We start from the raw sequence: 19,159 nt of genomic DNA, 5'->3' as shown, positions 1-19,159 counted from the left end.
CATTCATGTTTGATGAAACACAAACAAAAATAATATGTTGGGGTGCAATAATGCAACTCTTTAACCCGATGATGGATCACCTAAATAGTAGCTCTTAAGACAATTGGTAAAATGTGATATCAAATGTCATAAAAAGTTTAACCAACCCTCCTTATATACCAATTAATTTTTAGATAATATGGTCAAAACCCGATCGAAGACTATTCTTTTTTGAATAGGAAATCCTAACACCCATGTGCTTTCATGATCATAACCTTCTCCAATGCCAACATTAAAAAAATAATTATGAGAATGTGAGATCATAGTTCAATAGCTAGGTACAAAAATCATAAAATCTATAAATTGGAAGAAGAAACTATATAATTTCTTTATAATATTAATTTAATAAACATATATGATATATGTCAAGGAAAAAGCTGCACATAACCAGTAATTATAGCAATCCCTAGTATGATAATTGGTGGAAGAATCACAAAAGCTCCTATGGTGGCAAAGAAAACTGAATCATTCCTTTGAGATACTTCATTCAGGTAAGCCTGTCTCTTGATGTTTCTCTTCTGTGAGATGGTTAAGAACTTGGGACTCACTTTCTTTAGATTCTTCCCCAATGGAATGATGAAATCATCATCTCTCTCCCCAACCAACTGCGCAAGCTGATCACGGATGGTGAGATTGCGGGACATACCATCACTTTCATAACCTCCTGATCCACAAATAAATGTATAGATAGTTGAGATTCATTACATATTAATCAAGGTGGCTGATATATATGTAAACCACATAGGAGTTGGAGCAAGGTTTACTACATACCTTCAAGAGATGGTGTAGTGGAAGTGAGTTGTTCCAAAAGATCCAGTTGTGACCGAGCTGAAGATGGAGATTCTTTCGACAAAGAACAAAGAAAGAAATGAACAATAAATTAATAAATAAGCTAAAACTCACTCCTAAGTGACAATCAAATTTTCTAATTATATCAATAAATTAAAACTCCAAGAGTCAACTTCACTTAAGCATTTTGTATCATTAACAATGAGCAAGGATTTCAAGATCCAATTTGGATAAATAAAGATTTATCAGTCTCAACTGCTTTTAGATCGTATTTAGTTGGTTGGACCGGATATTGCATGAAATAAAATAAGAAAAGGGATAAGATATGATATATATATCTCATATTCATGATTCATAGTCATGGTATTGGGTGTTGACTCGACAAGTCCCAAGACATATCGGTTTGAATTTTTTGTGTTGTAACTGTAAGTTGTATCTTGAGTTGATGAAGTGAATATTTGAGTTAAAATTGGCTTATTAGTAAATGGCAGATACCAACTTGGGTATTGGATTCATCATGGTCATGATCGCTGATACATATCATATTGAACAATTATTTGAAATATGACCATATTTGGTTAGCAAAGGGATAAGATGAGATATCCCCTTGCTTAACACGAAATAGAGGAAGCAATTAAATAACTTATCAAACCTAAAATATTTTTCTACAAATAACTTCTCCCCCCATATTTCAACTTTTTTTTATATTTTTATTTTGAATAACCAGAAAATTTGACTATAAAAATTAAACTTTTAGTTCAAAAAAAAAGAACTAAAAAATTATATATAACATGACCTAAAATAATATTAATATATAATATTATTTAACATATAAATAATTCTTTTATATATTTAACAGTATAGGGTGATTTTTTATTAACAAAGAAATAAATAAATACCCACTAAATTATAAATTGTAAAATGATTTTCAAACAATGCAAGAGAGAGAGAAAGAAATTTCACATGTTTTTTTAAGAACAAATATTCGGATGAACTATATTTTTTTATTTTTTTAAAATCAAATATTGACATGTAGTATGCTTTTCATTCCATTTTTTTTCTTAACATAAAGATAATATAACATATCTCATTCAATAATATCATTTTTATTAGGTATAATATTCAAGAATATCATATCATATTGAAAACGATATCTTTCACATTTGAAATAAAGAATGAGAATGAGAAATCATTTACATTCTTATTTATTAATGTATTTTGATTATTTTTAGAATAGGAATGAGAATAAAAATTCTTCTTATTTGCATCATATTTCAATTCTTATTCCCACATACCAAACGCAATCTAAGCCCACATCTAAAACTTCGAACAAAGAATGAAAATAAGATATTTAAATCCCATAAATGCATTTGGATTGATTTTCAAAACGGAAATAAGAATAAAAAATTCATTATCATGGAAACAAAATTTAATTCTCACCAAGATTTTGATTCCTCTCTTTTACACAATACTACAATATTCACTTTTGTTCTCATCTTAAACAGCCCAAAATGTTTGTTTCCTATTTCATCCTATCCAACAAAACAAACTTAAAAATTTGTGAATTGCAAATAAAGAACATATGCTACATGTGGTAACCCATCATCCCTTTTTCTTTCAATGCTCCAAATCATAGTATATCAAAATAGTGGGGTCTAATATTTATTCAAGCTATTTAAATTTTAACTTGGTTTCTCTAGCTAGGCACTATTGACATCAACTCATTCCAACGAATCCAAGTGTCTTCACAGATGATAACTATTCCTATTACAATTATTTCACTCTTTCCCATGTTAGCTGTTTGTGTTTATTCCTCACAGACAAAGGAGTGAAGAAGAGTAGAGTAAAGATTCAACTTCAACCCCATCCATCAAATACTGGCCATATCCCTATCAACCCAACTTCCAAATTTCTCAGGATGACATGAGACTACAGAATCAAGAAGCTCTATGTTAATCATATTCCCCACACCAGACTGTGAAACCACCATGCATTAAATGATCGATTTCAACAAAAATAAGCAGATCAAACACATGTTGAACAAAGAAAACAGTTGATACATGCATATACATACCAGACAAGGCAGCAGGAAGAGGGGGATCCTCCTGTGTGACACCACGGCCTTCAGTTCCACCGGACTGAGCACTGGTTCTAAAACAAGATGAAGAGGAGCAGAGCTTGAAGAGCCTGTGCTTTGGGATGAGAAAAGGAGAAGGGGGAGGAGGAGAAGGGCCTGGATGAAGAGAAATACTAGTACTGATCAGACTCAAGGCCATAGGAGTATAAACTATAAAGCTGTTACCCCTCCAAGTTGTCACAGTTGTGAAGATTTGCCTTGGATTTTGAGGCCATAATTCAGAGTTGTTTTCATAGGGGCATGTTGTTGAGTCTTAGACACCTCAATTTATATGGGGGGAAAGGTGGGAAATTGGAAAATACCTCCTCCACACATATCCTGTTTTTTTCCTTCTTTTTTCTATTTTTCCTTCTTTTTTTTTGGGGAAATTTGGCCCATAAGGCTAAAAGCCGGATCAGGCCCACTCAAGAATTTGTGGGCCAAGGCCCATCACAGCACACATCTAGGTCGACTTCTCTCTAGGACTGAGCTTGGGCTAATTTTTTAAGCCTAAGCCCAAACCCATGATGTAAATGAGAATATACACGTAATGTCTGCCTCTAAAATTAAAATAATTAAATTTTATTAATTTTATATTTGAATTCATGAAAATATTGAAAAAATAAAAAATACTAAAAAAAAATTATCATGTTTAATGTGAAAAAAAAATAAAATATAATTAAAATTCATTAGAAACCTATATTTTAAAATTATTTAATTTTTTATATAGAAAAGTTCAAATAAAGGGAAATGAGGTTGAATAAATATATAAAAATTATTTATTGAATTTAAATTTATTTTTCATTTTCTGTTAGGTTTCTTTCCTTTATTTTTTCTTTTTATTTCTTTTCTTTATATTTTCTCTCAAAATTTCTAGAAGCAAACATAATCTAAACATTTGGCTATTGCATGATTGGAATCCTTCATTTACCTAATATTAGATTGATTTTGTTTATTTATCTTATTTGATTATGATGTTTACCTTAGTTATGATGTTCTTCGAGTTTATTTCATATATTCAATTGTTATTATTTTTTTATTGTGCTATTGATAAATTTAGGTGTTATGTTAATCCCCAGGAAATATTAAGAGAAAAAAAAAACTAAGAAACATATTTTTTTTTCATGTTTGGTTTTGTTATGAAAAATATGAAAGAAAACCAAACACAATTAAAACTATGTAAAAAGTTATATATTTTTAAAATATTTAATCTTTATATAAAAAATTTAAAATAAATTATATGGGGTTGAAGTAGCCTATAACCATAATTTATTAATTTATTTTCTTTTTCTGTTACTTTTCCAATCCATTTTCTTTTACTCAAATTTTTTGGAAAGCAAGTATGAACTTATGGTTTACACGTATGAGCCAAAGATGAGAAAATGACCTGGATATATTTTTCTTATAAAATTATGTAATTTTTATTTTTTTAAATGATTTAAATCATAGTGTTTCATTATGATATAGTTTCAAAACCATTATATATAGTGGTAGAGCCACCAATTTAGCTCAAGGAGGTAATCAATACCCTTGAAACAAACATGGTTTAAGCACAATGGTCCAAAGTTGTCATTGTTATGGAATCGGCCGAGTTTGAGTCCACACTATTGCAAGAAGTATAGTATTTTTGTTTTAATATTTTTTGGGTGGGCATGTGCCCCTAGGCACTAACTCGCTCATTTATATGGTATAAAATAAATAAATAAATAAATAAATAAAATCTAAATTATAACAAGCCACATAAGAAAATGAGTGATTGTTTCAAATTATAATGGTGGTGGAATAAAATATAATCATCATGTACAAAATGTCATCTATCTCATTATTATTTTATACCTAAGAGTGTTAACATGGGTTTCACATACAAGATTTAATAAATCCATCCTTGGCTTGATCTTGTATTTCATAATGTATGACTGCAAAAATAATAATAATGTCTTTTTATCTTTTATTTGATGATCACAATAACTATAATTATAATAATGATACTAAGAAAGAAAAATAAAAAGGAAATTAACAAGTTCAATTAAAGTTTTAATAAATTCTTTTCTAATTGAAATATGATTTAATTATTGATATAATGCAATCTTTTAAAAAATTAATGGAAACAATTCTTACTTAGATAGGTTGCCTTGATGAGTTTAAAATGATTTTTTATTTTCAAGTTCTAGTAAACAAGTAACACCTCGCAATGCTCATTATCTCTTTAATTGTCAATCAAATCGTGCATATATAAAATATACGTTTTTTAACGTAATTTGACGATTAATGTGATTCCTACATCTACAAAATGTATCAACACTTACAAATCTACTAATCAAAAGGAATGAAAAATGTTACAATGATGACGCTCTTAAAAAACACCTCTCAATTGCGATCATACTTTCTAAAAAAACAAAATTCTAAAACATATATATATGGGGAGACTTTTCATTCATTATATAAAAAAAATTTCTGAAAAAATTCTCCAACAACCCCCGCAAGCTAATTGAAAAACTTAATCCCTACAAGTTGAGCGAGGAAATTCAACCTCGACATGTAAAACAAAGCGTAACAAAACTCATTTAAGCTTTCATAATCCAACATAAATATCATTAATAATGACGAAAATAAGAAAAACATCACATCCAAAAGATCATCATTTTGACTACTATTCCTTCTTCCCTTAAAACCCTAATTTTATTTTAATCTCAAGGGCCATAATTAGACCACTAAAGTATACAATGGCTTTTTCTTTCTTTCTCAAACTTAAATACAAATAAAATTATAAGCAAAGAATAAAAAAAGAAACCGTAAATAGCCATGGACATATGATTGTCATTCATTGCTGTCTTACACCCAAGAAGTCATAATCGTCTGGTCTTGGATAGCAAATGCAACTCATGGTCATGGGATCGTTTCTTTTATCCTTCTTTCCATCATGGGATTTTTTTTTAACCAAGTTCTAGGTGTAAAGTTGTGTTTGAGGTTGGTGGAAATTTCAAAATTTTTGAAAAAATAAAAATAAATAAATGAAACTAAAGAAAAATGTGGCTTCTACAAGAGATTTTTTCATAAATAGTTATAAGGGGGAATTTCAAATTTAAAAAAGGAAAAAAAAAAGTGTGATGGTAAGAAAATCTAAGAGTGAAACTTCTGAAAAATGAAGAGGGAGAAAGTGAGTGAGAAAACTATGAGGAAGATAGGCGAAGTTTCCTTCTAGAAAAGAGAGCAGCGCTCAGGTTGAAATTAAAGAACATACCGTGGGGCCTGAGAGAAATATGACCGTTGAGGAAGGGAAACATTTTCAAAATAAAAAAATAATAAACGTTGTCACCCAATGCAATCTACAAATGTCTGGAATCAGATGCTGCTTTCACACACAAGCCGTAAGGCAAACGCTTTCAGTAAAGGCATTCAAAAAGATTGATTCACAGGTCTCTCTCCCTTTCGCCCTGGCCCTTGCATGCAAAGAAACCAAATAACAAGAGGGCAAGGACAGAAGAAGAGGAAGAAGAATATAGTGGTGGAGGAGGTGGTTATAGCGGTGGGTTCATGGCAAAGTGCAGCGCAGAGGATGAAACAGCGGCAGAGGAGGCGGTGGTGGAGGTGGAGGCGGCTCATCCCTACGCATTCCATGTGTCTGGACCTCGCAACGTGTCTTCACCCAACTGGAGAGACCTCATCAATTCTAGTTGGTTTGTTTTTCTATCTTTCTCTAGTGGAATTCTGGGTGTTATGGCGTAATCTGATGGGTGGTGATGTGTAGTCTCTGGAATAATTGCGATCTACCAATTTTTGAGCATTTTGGTGGATGGGGTTTTCTGGGTTGAGGTGGAAATGGAGAATGTGTCTGGGATTGGAAGCCGGTTTTGGGTTTTTGGGTTTTTTGGGTTTTTGAGTTTTTGGGTTTTGGGTTTCTGGGGTTTGATTGATTCATTGTTGGGATGACGATGAAAACAGTTGATGGAACCCAAAATTTATCACAACAATTGGTAAATCAGAAAAGGGGTTTTGAATTTTTAAGATCCATTTGATTGGATTTGGGTATCTTTTTAGTTTTTCGGATGGGAACTCATGTTAGATGTCTTTTGTGAAAGTATATTATCTTTCTTCCTTTTATGAGAATAGGAGATATTTATAGGTCTGTTTCCTACTCGGTCACAGATTAATGATTCTGATTATCTTCTTAGGGAATTCTGATAACAAACTGGTAAAGAATGTTTGGGTTTTCCATTCTCGTGCTTTTGGGTTTAAAGTTTTCTTAGCCTATGAATGTATCAATTATTTGACAATTTGCATATATTTCATGGTTTGACTAGTTTTTTCTGTGCTTATATTTCCTTCGTGGTTCTCATTATTCATCACTTCTTAAAACAACAGTATATGTCATATTTATTTTTAAGGAAATGCTGTCTTTTGGTGTATGAGAATATGGAAGGGATTGAACAGAGAATCTTGTTCTGGTTTGGTGGTGCTGTAAAGGTTCCAATTTTGCTTACCCCCTTCCTCTTCTCAGCAACCAAATGGAGTAGCATTGATTGAAGTCGATGGGTCACTGTGTTGGGCATAATTGTTTAACATGTGATTAATAGAGACCCATTACTCAGTTAACCAAGGGATGATTCATGGATACTTTCGATAGACTTAGGCAAGGGTATAGTAAAATGTATTTGGACAAAATACTGCTTTCAAAGCCAAATGTAATTTGGACAAGTGATATAGTAAAGAGTCTTAAATGTTCAGGTAGATGGTATGTTATCTTTTCCTGACTGATGATACTGTGGTGTGGTTTTCTCACAAGAAATCACAAAAGACCTCAATGCCTTTTGATTTTGTTGTTTCATAGTAGGAATAAGAGTTCCTGCTGGCTGTTGGTCATTTGGGTTTGTTAACTGAGTTATCCAAGGAGGTTTTGGGATTGCTAACTAGGGTATCTATGAATTTTGTGATAGGAGGGTTTGGTTCCTATGAGTTTTGTGATAAGAGGGTCCAGTTCCTCTTGGATATATTTTCAAGATAATGCCATGTCTCATAAATTTTGGGTTTGAAAATGGTTCTTTCTTCAATGTACATTTGTTTCAATGTTCCACTTCTTATTGATTCTTAGACAGTAAACTCAATCTTGGTGTGTTATATTTCTCCAATCTGATGGCTTGCTTATTTTCTATGAGCATAGGACTAATAGAAAAAAAAAATATAGGTACTTATAAACTATTTTGGATTCAAATAGAGGTCGCTACAATGCTTGAAAATTTTCTTTTCCATTTTATTGGCAGTCAAACAATGATTTTTTTTTTTTTTTCTTGTTAACATCTCAAGGATAGTTCTCCCTTTATTCTAGAGATCACCATGTTTTATGAAGAAAAAAAATGTGTTGTTTGAGGTTTCCTAATTATAGGAAAAAGAACTGGAATTTTTGTAAGAATTTGCAGAGAGGGGCTATTTTTCCAATGCTTTAAAATTGTAGCTTTGTTTGCCCAGCTAAAGAATTGCCTGGACTTTCTTTGGTAATCCCTTGTGTTTTGATTAATAACAGTCTCGAATTTATGTGTCAATGGGGTATAGGAAAGACGGGAACTACAAAAGGACAGTAATTGCCTGCTTCATACAAGCAGTCTACTTGCTTGAACTCGACAGACAAGAGAACAGAACAGAAGAGAATGCTCTTGCTCCCAAGTGGTGGATTCCCTTCAAGTACAAGTTGGCACAGACCTTGGTTGATGAAAGAGATGGATCCATATTTGGTGCAATTCTAGAATGGGACCGAGCTGCAGCCTTGTCTGACTTAATCCTCATCAGACCCAGTGGCGCGCCTAGGGCTGTTCTAGCACTAAGAGGGACATTACTCAAGAGCCCAACAATTAGAAGAGACATTGAGGATGATCTCCGCTTTCTGGCTTGGGAAAGCTTAAAGGGTTCTGTCAGATTCAAAGGAGCTTTTGAAGCATTAAAATCAGTTGCAGACAGGTATGGAAGCAGCAATGTGTGTGTTGCAGGCCATTCCTTAGGAGCTGGGTTTGCCCTCCAAGTAGGGAAAACGCTAGCCAAAGAAGGAATATTTGTGGACACCCATTTGTTCAACCCTCCCTCTGTTTCCCTAGCAATGAGTCTGAGAAACATAGGAGAAAAAGCTGGGTTTGCTTGGCAGAGATTCAAATCAATGCTCCCTTCAAGCAGTGAAACTCAGGTCAGCAATGAAGACTGGGGGCAAACTCCCAGTGTAGGAGGAAAGAAGTGGGTGCCTCATCTATACGTGAACAACAGTGACTACATCTGTTGCCATTACACCGACCCAACAGGAGCAGAAGACAACAATGGAGAAAAGGAGAACGTCTGTCCAACAAACGGGCCCATGGCAGCGAAGCTGTTTGTGATGTCCAAGGGAAAACAGAAGTTCATGGAGGCTCATGGGCTGCAACAATGGTGGTCTGAAGACTTGGAACTCCAACTAGCTCTGCACAACAGCAAGCTTATTAACAGGCAGCTCAAATCTTTGTATACCCTGCCAGCACCAGCAGCTCCACAACAAGCACAAGCAAAGCCTTGATAAACACAAGAAAGGTCTTCTTGATTCCTAAAAATAGCTCATTTTGAATCTCCAGGGTTCATGGATGGATTTGGCTCATTTTGATTGGTTGTGTTGGGGTGGGTTGTTTGTAACAATTCATCATAATCCATTTGGATACAATAAAATGATTCTGTTTTTTTCTTAACAAATCATGGGAAAGTAAAACAAATGATTCAGTTTGTTTTTGCCTCTAATAGAACGGATTTGGGATGAAGATAAGTCAGCGCACGGTATACTTGTATCTGGTAAAAAATGATAAAAACGCCAAAACGACTCTGCTGGGGATCGAACCCAGAATCTCTGGTTCCGTAGACCAGCGCCTTATCCATTGGGCCACAGAGTCTTCATGTTGGAGTGTGTATATATATATATATATATATTTTTTCAGAATTAGAAAAAAAAAAAACTCATAAAATGCATCTCATGACTACCTTGATAATGAAATATTTCTAATAAATTATTTAATTAAAGTTGAAAATTAATTTCATAAGATAAAAATAATTTTAATCATATTTAAAATTTTCTAAAATAATTATTGATTTAAATAAAAGTAATTAAAATGTAAAAAATTATCTACTAAATTATTTTATTAGATTAATAATATAATGCTTTAGATAGCTAAAATTAATTTGTCATAAACCATAGAGCACATCAATGTGTGCATTTCTCTAGAAAAGTAAAGTAATCATGCATTTATTATAAAAATAGTCTTAATTAATGAAGTAACTTACAATTATTTATCTGTTTTTTTTATACAAATACTCATTATTTATTCCATTGCATATAAAAATTTATTCATGTATTTAAGATATAATAATTACTTTAAAGTTAGATAAATTATATTTGAAAAATGTTAGTTTATTAGTCTGATATTCATAGGGAAAGTAGCAAAGTGGGTTCAAAACAGGTTGTCTCATTCCACTTTCATCTTATTTATTCAAAATAATACTTATCTTCATTTCATTAAAAAAAAATTAAAAACGGGGACAAGACAATACTCGAACATGCTCTAAACCCATTTCTCAATCTTGTTCCTAACATGTTTATTTAAATTTCAAATTCATTCTATACGACAAGAGGTGAAGTAGGTATCCAAGAAAGTATGTTCCATTGTCATCTCTAGATATTATGTTAGTTTTATTTCAAAGTAATTAATATAATTATTATTTAATGAAAATAGTAGCTTTATATATATATATATTGTAAGAAAAGATACTATTAATATGATGAAAGAATATTGGTTGGAATTACTTAGAATTAATAAATAAAAATAACAAATAAAGAATAATAATATTTAATTAAGATTTTCCTAATAAGAAGCATATGTTGGGTTTTCAAGAAAACTCAACTCAGATTTTTTCATGGAAGAAAGAAATAAGAGAAAAAAGAAAGGGTCACCCTACATTAGTAAACCCCTTTTCAAAACAAAAACAAAACATGGAGAAATAAAAATAATAATTAAAAAATATTAAAACAAATAAAATAAAGCATGTTTTCTTTATTCATTCATTCTTTCTTGAACAACCAATATAAAAAATCTTTAAATATAATTTTCTCCTTACATATAATTCTCTCTTTAATTACACATATTTTTTCTAAATTTATTTTTAACTTTTTTTTAAAAAAAAAATTCATTATACAAATAAATTTCAAATCAAATAGCACTTCATTTATAGGATTTATTAATTTTTAAAAATAATGTAAAATTCCAAAATCGGTGTAATTAGTATTAGAAAGTCACGAAACTTAAAATTGATCCAATTAACATTAAAAATGTTATAGACCAAAATTCATCATTAATGACTTTGCTAATTTATTTTTTGTATATAATATTTTTTTTTTGAATTTTTTTGTAAGGAAAATAAACTCTAAATCAAGTAAGACTTAGTACATTAAATTCATTAATGAGTCTAATAATTTTTAAAACTCAAACATTGATCTAATTAATATTAAAAGTTTACGGACAAAAATGGATTTAAAATAACTATATTATTATTATTATTATTATTATTATTATTTTATACAAAATCATGTTTTTTTTTATAAAAAGAAATTTCTCATCAAACAAATATAGTTCAATTGTTCAAGGTATATATATATATATATATATATATATATATATAGTTGGTCATGGTTAACACTAAAAAATGTGGTATCAGAACATATGGTTCTCAAATTAAATTTTACCATTAATAATACCCTAAATTTATCCGATGTTGGCTGTTGCGGAGCAATTAACACCTTGAGGTTTAGGCACCTATAGAGAGCCATAATATCTTGACCATGGAAAATTCCCGGGTTATATATATATATATATATTATAAAATAAATAAAAAGGAGAAAAAAGATTTGAGAAATGAAAAAAACAAAAGATGAAAAGAGTAAAATATGTAATCACATCTCATATCTCTCAGAATGAGAGAAAGGTTCCCCAAAAGGGCTATGATATCTAATCCACAACCAAACACACATGGAAATGTGCTATATACATCCAGATGGTTAAAGAATCAACATAATAATGCCCATGACGTTAATGAACACAAACCCCCCAAAATATGGGAACGTAATTCAAATATATAACATTTTTGCCTTTCCTTTTTTTATACAAATGGAATGCTTCTAGGATCTTCATTTGGCTATGTACCAAACTAGGTGTTAAATTCAGTAGTTAATGTTTGGCGGACAGTTGTAATGATTGGTATTCATATTAACCCGGCTAAATCGTAGTCATATATGCAGGCCGCCTCCTCAAAACTCTGAGCATAACCATTACCACACAGAGAGAATGGATCAATCTGTAAAAGCCATGACTCCATGTCCTGAAACCCTAGCACACCTGCATCTTGGTTCATCGGAAAATCGTCTAATGCGGTCATGTCCAGGATGGTCTCATCGCATGCCTCAACTTGCCTTGATTCTACCATAAAACTTGGCTGCAGGTTGCATACTTCTGATGATGAATAACCTGAGTTTTCCACGCTGTTGTCTGGCCCTACAACGAAGTCTTCATCAACCCCTACAACCGGGAATTTCTCGGCTGCTCTTTGTACAGTTGAAGGTGGAGGTGGAGGAGGAGGAGGAGGAGGTGCAACAGAGGTTCCATTGCCAGTTAACTCTTGAACGAGCTTCTTGAAACTAGAGGAGTCTGTGATGTAGACCTTAGGCCTCAACACCTTTATCAAACTGTTGAGTTTGTTCTTGTCATTCTTGTGGGGTATTTTAAGTGAAGCTTGGCTCATCACTTTCTTCCCCATTATTCGCTAAACGGCTTTGGAATAAACTCTCTCCGATATCTTCGCTGTAGCGGAGGATCCTAAGCAGGCATATATATATATAAATATGAAGTAGGAATGGAAGTAGATATGTTTTAATGATGGAAAAAAGGAGAACAACAAGCCACAAGACATAAAGATGCTGAAAACGACCTTGATTCTATTGCAATTACATATGAAATTAGCAGTCCATATCCACCTAACATCACATGCCAATCTATAAACATATATGCTCTTTCTAGTGAAAATGCTGAGATTTGTCTGCATATGGAAGATGTCAATCTGTGTGAGGTGGATTTCAGAGACAAAAGTAACAAGCAATTAAAAAAAAAACCAGCAATGAGAGATATGCATTAGAATAATATGGGGTAGCAGGACATCAAGGGCACGTAGCCTACTATTCCGGCCTTGTCTTCTTCTGCCTTTCAAGTTAAGAGAAACAGGACAAACTCATAACAAATTCATGAAAAGAACCAGGAAGAGGGTAAGCTACTGCAGCAAATCATGAATTATGCATTTAGCCAGAGCCATAATAAGAAGCAAACACCATTACTTGAAATGTCAATCTACTCATTTCTCTCAATCCAAATTTAACCTCTGCCCCATGATCACATATATCACCCACCTTTTACCATAATTCTATCATCTGCTGTACATGTCTGAATTCATTGATTACAAAAAATATTTCCACGATCGCATCACTATCTGCTTCATTGCAAGAAGTATTTCATGGTGAGTTTTGCTCTCAATCAAATAGGAACAGACACAGGGGAGTTAACAATAATTGTATCTCTAAATTTTGTGCCTTCAATAGGAAGTAAAGACATCAACATCATAGCCCGTGTGAATGGCTGCACAAACCTCCATACTTGCTTCCATCACCTGATTGAATCCTATAGTTTTGGCCCTGGCTGTCGATGCTGACATCCATTATATATATTCTTGGCAGGCAAGTCAAAGCAAAATATTTTAATTTATCGCCTCCTTTATCACCCCATCAAATTCTTATGTTTTTAATATTTAAATCTACTTTATGAAGGCTCAAGAAACCAATGGTAAAAAGACACTAAACTCAGCAAACCTCATTCCAATAATTCAAGACCCATCCAGAGAGGAGATCGAAGTATTGCCGGCCTTTATTTTCAATAAACATGCAGGGATATTTGCTAAATCTCTACCGGTTAAAGGTTTAGACATTCCACAATGATCTTCAGCAAACTCAGAGTACTGTTCCAGAACTTATACCATTTATTTAGAGCTTACAAGCAAAAGTACATGGAATAAGGTGTTGGATGTCAAGTGTAAATCCCTTTTATGCACAAAAAGTAAATTCAGTCATTATCACTGTAGTTAAGATGGTGCAAAAGCAGAAGAAACAACAGAAACAAAACAAAAATCATAATGAATTGTAAGATAAGGAAATACAAGTGAACCAGCTTCCACAATCCAGCAGAGTTTATCAGCATTGACCCCCATTGTATCCACTATTACGAGTATTTGAAGTATGGACCTAACATTCCAAACAAAATAATAAAAGATTTAATGCACCCATAAAAGAGACACTAAATAAATCAAACAAAAGAAAAAAATTGAAGAATCTTGTGAAGAATGTACCTTAAGTTGGCAGTAGAACTAACATGTTCTATTACAACACAATTTCAATTATCCCACATGCAATAACTTCCTATAAGCAGAAGTGAGGGTGAAGCCGACTCTGGTTTGAATATCACTAGTTTGCAAGAGCTTCCCTGAATATCAAGGCTTTTGGGACAGAGGAGCATTTTCTGTCAAAGATAATCCCAACCAAAGCATAAAAGGATACACAGGGCTGAGATCCTCATCTCATCTTGTTTTAATCTTTGCAGCATATCAACCAGAGTAGCCTTGATACCTCTCCAGATTTGATCCTCCCCTTGAGAATCCAACCACAATGAATACTGTAGTGATGTAAGTTTGTTCCTTTGCAAGGGCAACTGCAACTCATCTGGCCCTTGGGACTAAAGAAGGTGAAGTATGCTCTTGGAGGCAGATCCTGAAGAAGAGGAGATGCCCCCAGTTGAGATGTTTCCAAGAAAATGACAGGCCAAAATGCCCACAGGGCCTGATATGGCGCACCAAAATGCTCCCTAGCCATCCTCAGCTTTCCTGATTCTAAAAGAGGTCTTACAAGAGAGGCATGCCTGATAGAGAATATCAGAACCTGTGAGGCCATTGTCCTAACAAGCCAAGTGCATATGGTTTCCATCCCTGCAGAAATAGTATTTGTTTTAGAAGGCAACAGCCTAGACCAGAATTCACTAAGGAGGAGAACAATGCACTTTTGCAACTCTTTATGTAAGGAGATGCATCATTGTCCATAGCAGCATCCACGCCAAGCACACCAGAATTCTGCTCATGGATTTGCAAGATGCATGACTCAAGATGGTCAAGCATGGCTTGGAATAAGGATGTCACTGAATCACAGGCAACACCATATATGGCACCTAGTGCTGGAAACAAAATATCTGTGGCAATTACAGGCAGTCCTGCTACCATTGATGATATTCGTGTACGAGTCTCTTGCAGATGCTGACATCATGTGAAGTTCTTAAGTTGTGATGAAGTTGCAGAACCTGTTACTTGATGCACTTCAGGGGCAGTAGATACCTATCATTTAGTGATGTCTGTTTATTCTTATGTAAATAAGACACTAAAAGAAAGGATGGAAAACGAAAGAATAATAGTGGCCAGGATATATTCATTAGCATGTTGTTATCAGTGTACGAGGTTTAACAGTCCAAAAATAAATAAGTAAATACCATCAAAGCCCCTACATTGATCAAATAATAAGAAGAGAGCATGATCATGATATCAGCAAAATATGCACTAACAACACCTACAAAGTACCATAATGAAACTAATTGTACTCAGAACTTAGTTCCCAACAGGATCCTTAATTTCCCAAATCACTTTCTCATCCATAAAGCACCTCCTTGCCTACTACTTAACCACCTCATTAAGAATTCTACTGTTGTATATAGCAGACTGGAAGTTATCTTCCCATGTAGAAATGGACTGGACAATTCCTCAAGCATCCAGTACCAAGCTGATGGGCTAGTACACTGTTCTGTGCTAAAAAATTAACAACTCGGCCAACATCTAACAAGCTGATCAACAGCCAAGAAATAACTTCCTACAATCAAGAATGATGCAACCCCACTGTGGCCCACCCGCAACTAAATGCCATGAAATAGGAGGCTCCTGTCAGAAGGATGGATCCCGGTATATCTCTCATACCTGCTCCCAGGTCATTTCCATTTGAGAAGCCTCCTCTCCATGGAGAGGTACTGCAGCAAAATCAATTCAAGAAACATCATTGGAATCTACATATGGGGAAACAATTTAACAACATAATAATAATGGAGACGAACATATGTACCAAACCAGATATTGTAATAATAAGAGAGATGCTTTCATTGAACCTCATTATGACATGGGCAATGCAAAAAGGGAAGAAGTTATTAACGCAGCCCAAGTGTGTCCTAAAACGAATCTTCACAGGAGAGAATAGTACAATCCCATCATAAACTGCGATGGCCCACTTGGATGTGGTTTATGGCCAAATTTCATAATAAGGATGGGGATGCCAACTGGAAGACAATATATATATATATATTTGAAAGTAGTAAAGAAAGAAATAAAATGTTAAGTAATGTGATTTTCTCATGTTTGGTTTTACTAAGAACAATATGAAAAAAAAAAAAAAATCAAATATAAATAAAATTAGTTAAAAATTTATGCATTTTAAAATTATTTAATTTTTATATAGAAGAGTTAAAATAAGTGAAATAAATTTGAAATAGCATATAAAAATAATTTATTTACCTTAAATCTATTTTTTATTTTCCTTCACTTTTTCTTTCTTTCTACTTTTCCTCTCTATTTTCTTTACCTCTTATTTTCCCTTAAATTTTCCAAGAACCAAACACAAGCTTAAGGTTTTATGATGCATGATATACCATATGCATTTTTCATACATGTATTACAAATCACAACTAGGCAGGCAAGAAATGCATGTCTTGCTCCCAATAAGGCCATTCAATAAATGGGGGGAAAATAAGGAGTTCTCAATAGTTTTAAAACAATAAAATATCAAAAACCAACATTGTAAGAATAAGTATTAGATTGAGATACCGATTTAGTTCACACTAACTAGAGATTCAAATCCAAACATTCCAAAATTAACCCCACTAGTGGACTTATAGAATTTAGAAGCTAAAGTGTGTAGATATTGTCCGTTTTGGGTTCAATAGGCTCTCACGACTTTAAAACGTGTTTACATGATTAAAAGAAGTTCATACATATATAATGCCAAAAAAAATTTCCCTGTCTAATATGGGACATTACAAGTTGCCAAGCAAACAACTAGAGACTCATAGAAAGGTTAGCTTTGATACCATTTGTAATGAATTGCTCCCTCTCGTATCCGTTTTGGGTCACAAAAGTTCTACGACTTTAAAAGGTCTCTACATGATTAAGAGGAATCTATACATATATAACATCAAGAACTTTTTCCTCTTCCAATGTGAGACATTACAAGTCGATCACCTAGCAAGAGGTGTTTGTATGTTTGGTCCTATAAGCTTGTGAAGCATGATGAGAATGTCATGTCTATATGGGTGCATAGGGAATCAAATAGGGGAAAAAGTCTATGGTACTATATATGTAGTAACCTCCTTCTAACTATGTAAACAGCTTTTAAAGTGATAAAGGTTCATTAGGCCTAGTTGTCTATATGGGTGTAGTCTTGTTGAGTGTCAAGGTGGTTCTTTGTGTATGCTCTTTTGACGCCTTTGTTTAGGTGCGCCTTGTATATGTCATGTGTAGTCCGATTGTACAGTTTGTACTTTTTCCTATTATTAATTAATACATAACAATACCTATCTTTACTTATCAAAAAAACAAATAAAAGGATAGTATACACTCATATAAGGTTAACTGCCCAAGAATTTCCCCTTTTTATAAGCTAAATGCATAAGAAATTATGAAGAAGGATTGCCTTTGCAAAATATTCCACTTCACAAATAACGGATGTTCAAAACAGTGGTTGAACCAATTATATTTGTCATTCCAAATGACACCTTCTGCAAACTCCTCTCTTTCTCAAATTCCTTTCCAGAATTAGTCAATTTGTTCTAAAATTTCCTCATCTAGGCAAGAAATTCTCTGTGGTTATTGTCACAAGAATTCAGCCCTATAACTAAAAAATGGTTTTAGCATCAATAGGTAAATGATACTCCAGTGATCATTTTCCATTTTCCATGTAGTCCAGAATTAATTCCTAGAATTCACAACAATAGCATTGACAGGTTAAAAACATTTCAAGAGAAACCTGGGCCTGGATTCAAAAAATTACAGAAATGAAAGAAACCAACATTTCCATTCCTAAGTTATTTCTCATCTTTTGCTTCCGAAAAAGTAAAAAAGAAAAAGCCCCTCAGCTGTGTCAATTTTAAAGTGGCATTTTTCTGTATTCCCGAATCGTCTTTTGTGAAAATTTTACAATTCAAAATTTCAATTGCTTTCTTCATATTTTCTCCGTATCATAACTAAATCTGTTTTTATACAACATTCCCAACCAACAAAGACCGTTAATCTAGCAAAAATTTCAGTGTCAGCTGTAATCCAAACTGGAAATGGAAATGGTTCCACGGCCGTTCAAAGAGAAACCCTGGAATTCAAAACTCACAGCAATACATTCCCAACTTATAAAGCACTGAGACTGAAAATTTTAGGATTCAAACTTTTTCTTTCACTTTCTCACTATTTTCTCAGCACCCAAAACGATCATATATAATCTAAAGGCCCATTTAACTAACTGGGAATAGAGATTGTAAGATTACCTTGAAGGCTTGAACTCAGAGATCGACCGAGAGCAGTGTTTGGAGAAGGAATGATCAAATGCCTTCGAGCAAAGAGAGCTCCTGCCAGCAAACGTGATCTCGGTCACGCGATAGTGGGCTGGGCTGGGCTGGCCTACCATTTTCCTCAATTTTCATATAAATTTTTAATTACACTCCAAAATGCAACTCCACTTTTATAAGGTGGTGTTTGATATCAAACTAAATTCAACTTGTTATTAATAAATTTAATTTAATCATTAATATGAATAAATTATTTTTAGTTAAATAAAAAAAAGTCAAATATTTTTATTTTTTTTATTTAATCAAAAAATAAATACCACCTATATCTTTGTAATAAAAAAATCTAATTAATTTTAAAAAATTAAAATTTAGCCTTTTTCCAAAATATAATTCTATAAACTCGTATTTTTCACATGTGTCACCATTGGAAATGGTAAGACTCACTTTAATTTGTGAAAATTTTGATTTTTTTCTAAGGGAAAATAAAATA

The 19,159-nt window shown here is 33.0% G+C and overlaps 3 protein-coding genes and 1 non-coding gene across 6 annotated transcripts; 1 reads left to right on the top strand and 3 right to left on the bottom strand.

Annotated features, from left to right (window-relative positions):
• Positions 1–342: 342 nt before the first annotated feature.
• On the bottom strand, positions 343–3,278 carry LOC100243650 (uncharacterized). Its single transcript, XM_002283350.4, has 3 exons — positions 2,903–3,278; positions 811–882; positions 343–703 (listed from the first exon to the last, which is right to left on the bottom strand). The coding sequence occupies exons 1-3, from the start codon at positions 3,102–3,104 to the stop codon at positions 405–407; spliced, it is 573 nt and encodes a 190-aa protein (XP_002283386.1). The 5' UTR covers positions 3,105–3,278; the 3' UTR covers positions 343–404.
• Positions 3,279–6,198: 2,920 nt separating this feature from the next.
• Positions 6,199–9,643, top strand: LOC100265965 (GDSL esterase/lipase At4g10955). Its single transcript, XM_019223250.2, has 2 exons — positions 6,199–6,621; positions 8,492–9,643. Exons 1-2 carry the CDS (start codon positions 6,479–6,481, stop codon positions 9,471–9,473), a joined length of 1,125 nt encoding a protein of 374 aa, XP_019078795.1. The 5' UTR covers positions 6,199–6,478; the 3' UTR covers positions 9,474–9,643.
• Positions 9,644–9,764: 121 nt separating this feature from the next.
• TRNAR-ACG (transfer RNA arginine (anticodon ACG)) lies at positions 9,765–9,837 on the bottom strand. The gene has a single exon. It is a non-coding gene; the product is annotated as a tRNA-Arg (tRNA).
• A 2,052-nt stretch (positions 9,838–11,889) lies between these two features.
• On the bottom strand, positions 11,890–18,787 carry LOC104880843 (uncharacterized). Of its 3 annotated transcripts, XR_002031274.2 has the most exons (4): positions 18,649–18,787; positions 14,381–16,092; positions 14,192–14,276; positions 11,890–12,807 (listed from the first exon to the last, which is right to left on the bottom strand). XR_002031274.2 is itself a non-coding variant. In XM_019223544.2 (2 exons), exon 2 carries the CDS (start codon positions 12,746–12,748, stop codon positions 12,197–12,199), a length of 552 nt encoding a protein of 183 aa, XP_019079089.1. In that variant the 5' UTR covers positions 12,749–16,092; positions 18,649–18,787; the 3' UTR covers positions 11,890–12,196. The 3 variants fall into 3 exon arrangements, 1 of the variants encoding a protein (XP_019079089.1); XR_009467198.1 differs by having other exon boundaries at positions 11,890–14,276; XM_019223544.2 differs by having other exon boundaries at positions 11,890–16,092.
• Positions 18,788–19,159: the final 372 nt, after the last annotated feature.

The sequence above is a fragment of the Vitis vinifera genome, chromosome 12, assembly GCF_030704535.1.
Source record: "Vitis vinifera cultivar Pinot Noir 40024 chromosome 12, ASM3070453v1".
Taxonomy (NCBI): Eukaryota; Viridiplantae; Streptophyta; class Magnoliopsida; order Vitales; family Vitaceae; genus Vitis; species Vitis vinifera.
This window is presented reverse-complemented; position numbering and strand designations above follow the sequence as displayed.

Excerpts from the sequence above, each read along its gene's own strand:
- LOC104880843 (XM_019223544.2), bottom strand. The coding sequence starts at position 12,748 with ATGGGGAAGAAAGTGATGAGCCAAGCTTCACTTAAAATACCCCACAAG.
- LOC100243650 (XM_002283350.4), bottom strand. The coding sequence starts at position 3,104 with ATGGCCTTGAGTCTGATCAGTACTAGTATTTCTCTTCATCCAGGCCCT. Across the intron at positions 883-2,902 it reads TCTTCCTGCTGCCTTGTCTG|AATCTCCATCTTCAGCTCGG; the intron begins GTATGTATATGC and ends CTTTGTCGAAAG. Across the intron at positions 704-810 it reads CACTACACCATCTCTTGAAG|GAGGTTATGAAAGTGATGGT; the intron begins GTATGTAGTAAA and ends TTTGTGGATCAG.
- LOC100265965 (XM_019223250.2), top strand. The coding sequence starts at position 6,479 with ATGGCAAAGTGCAGCGCAGAGGATGAAACAGCGGCAGAGGAGGCGGTG. Across the intron at positions 6,622-8,491 it reads GACCTCATCAATTCTAGTTG|GAAAGACGGGAACTACAAAA; the intron begins GTTTGTTTTTCT and ends AATGGGGTATAG.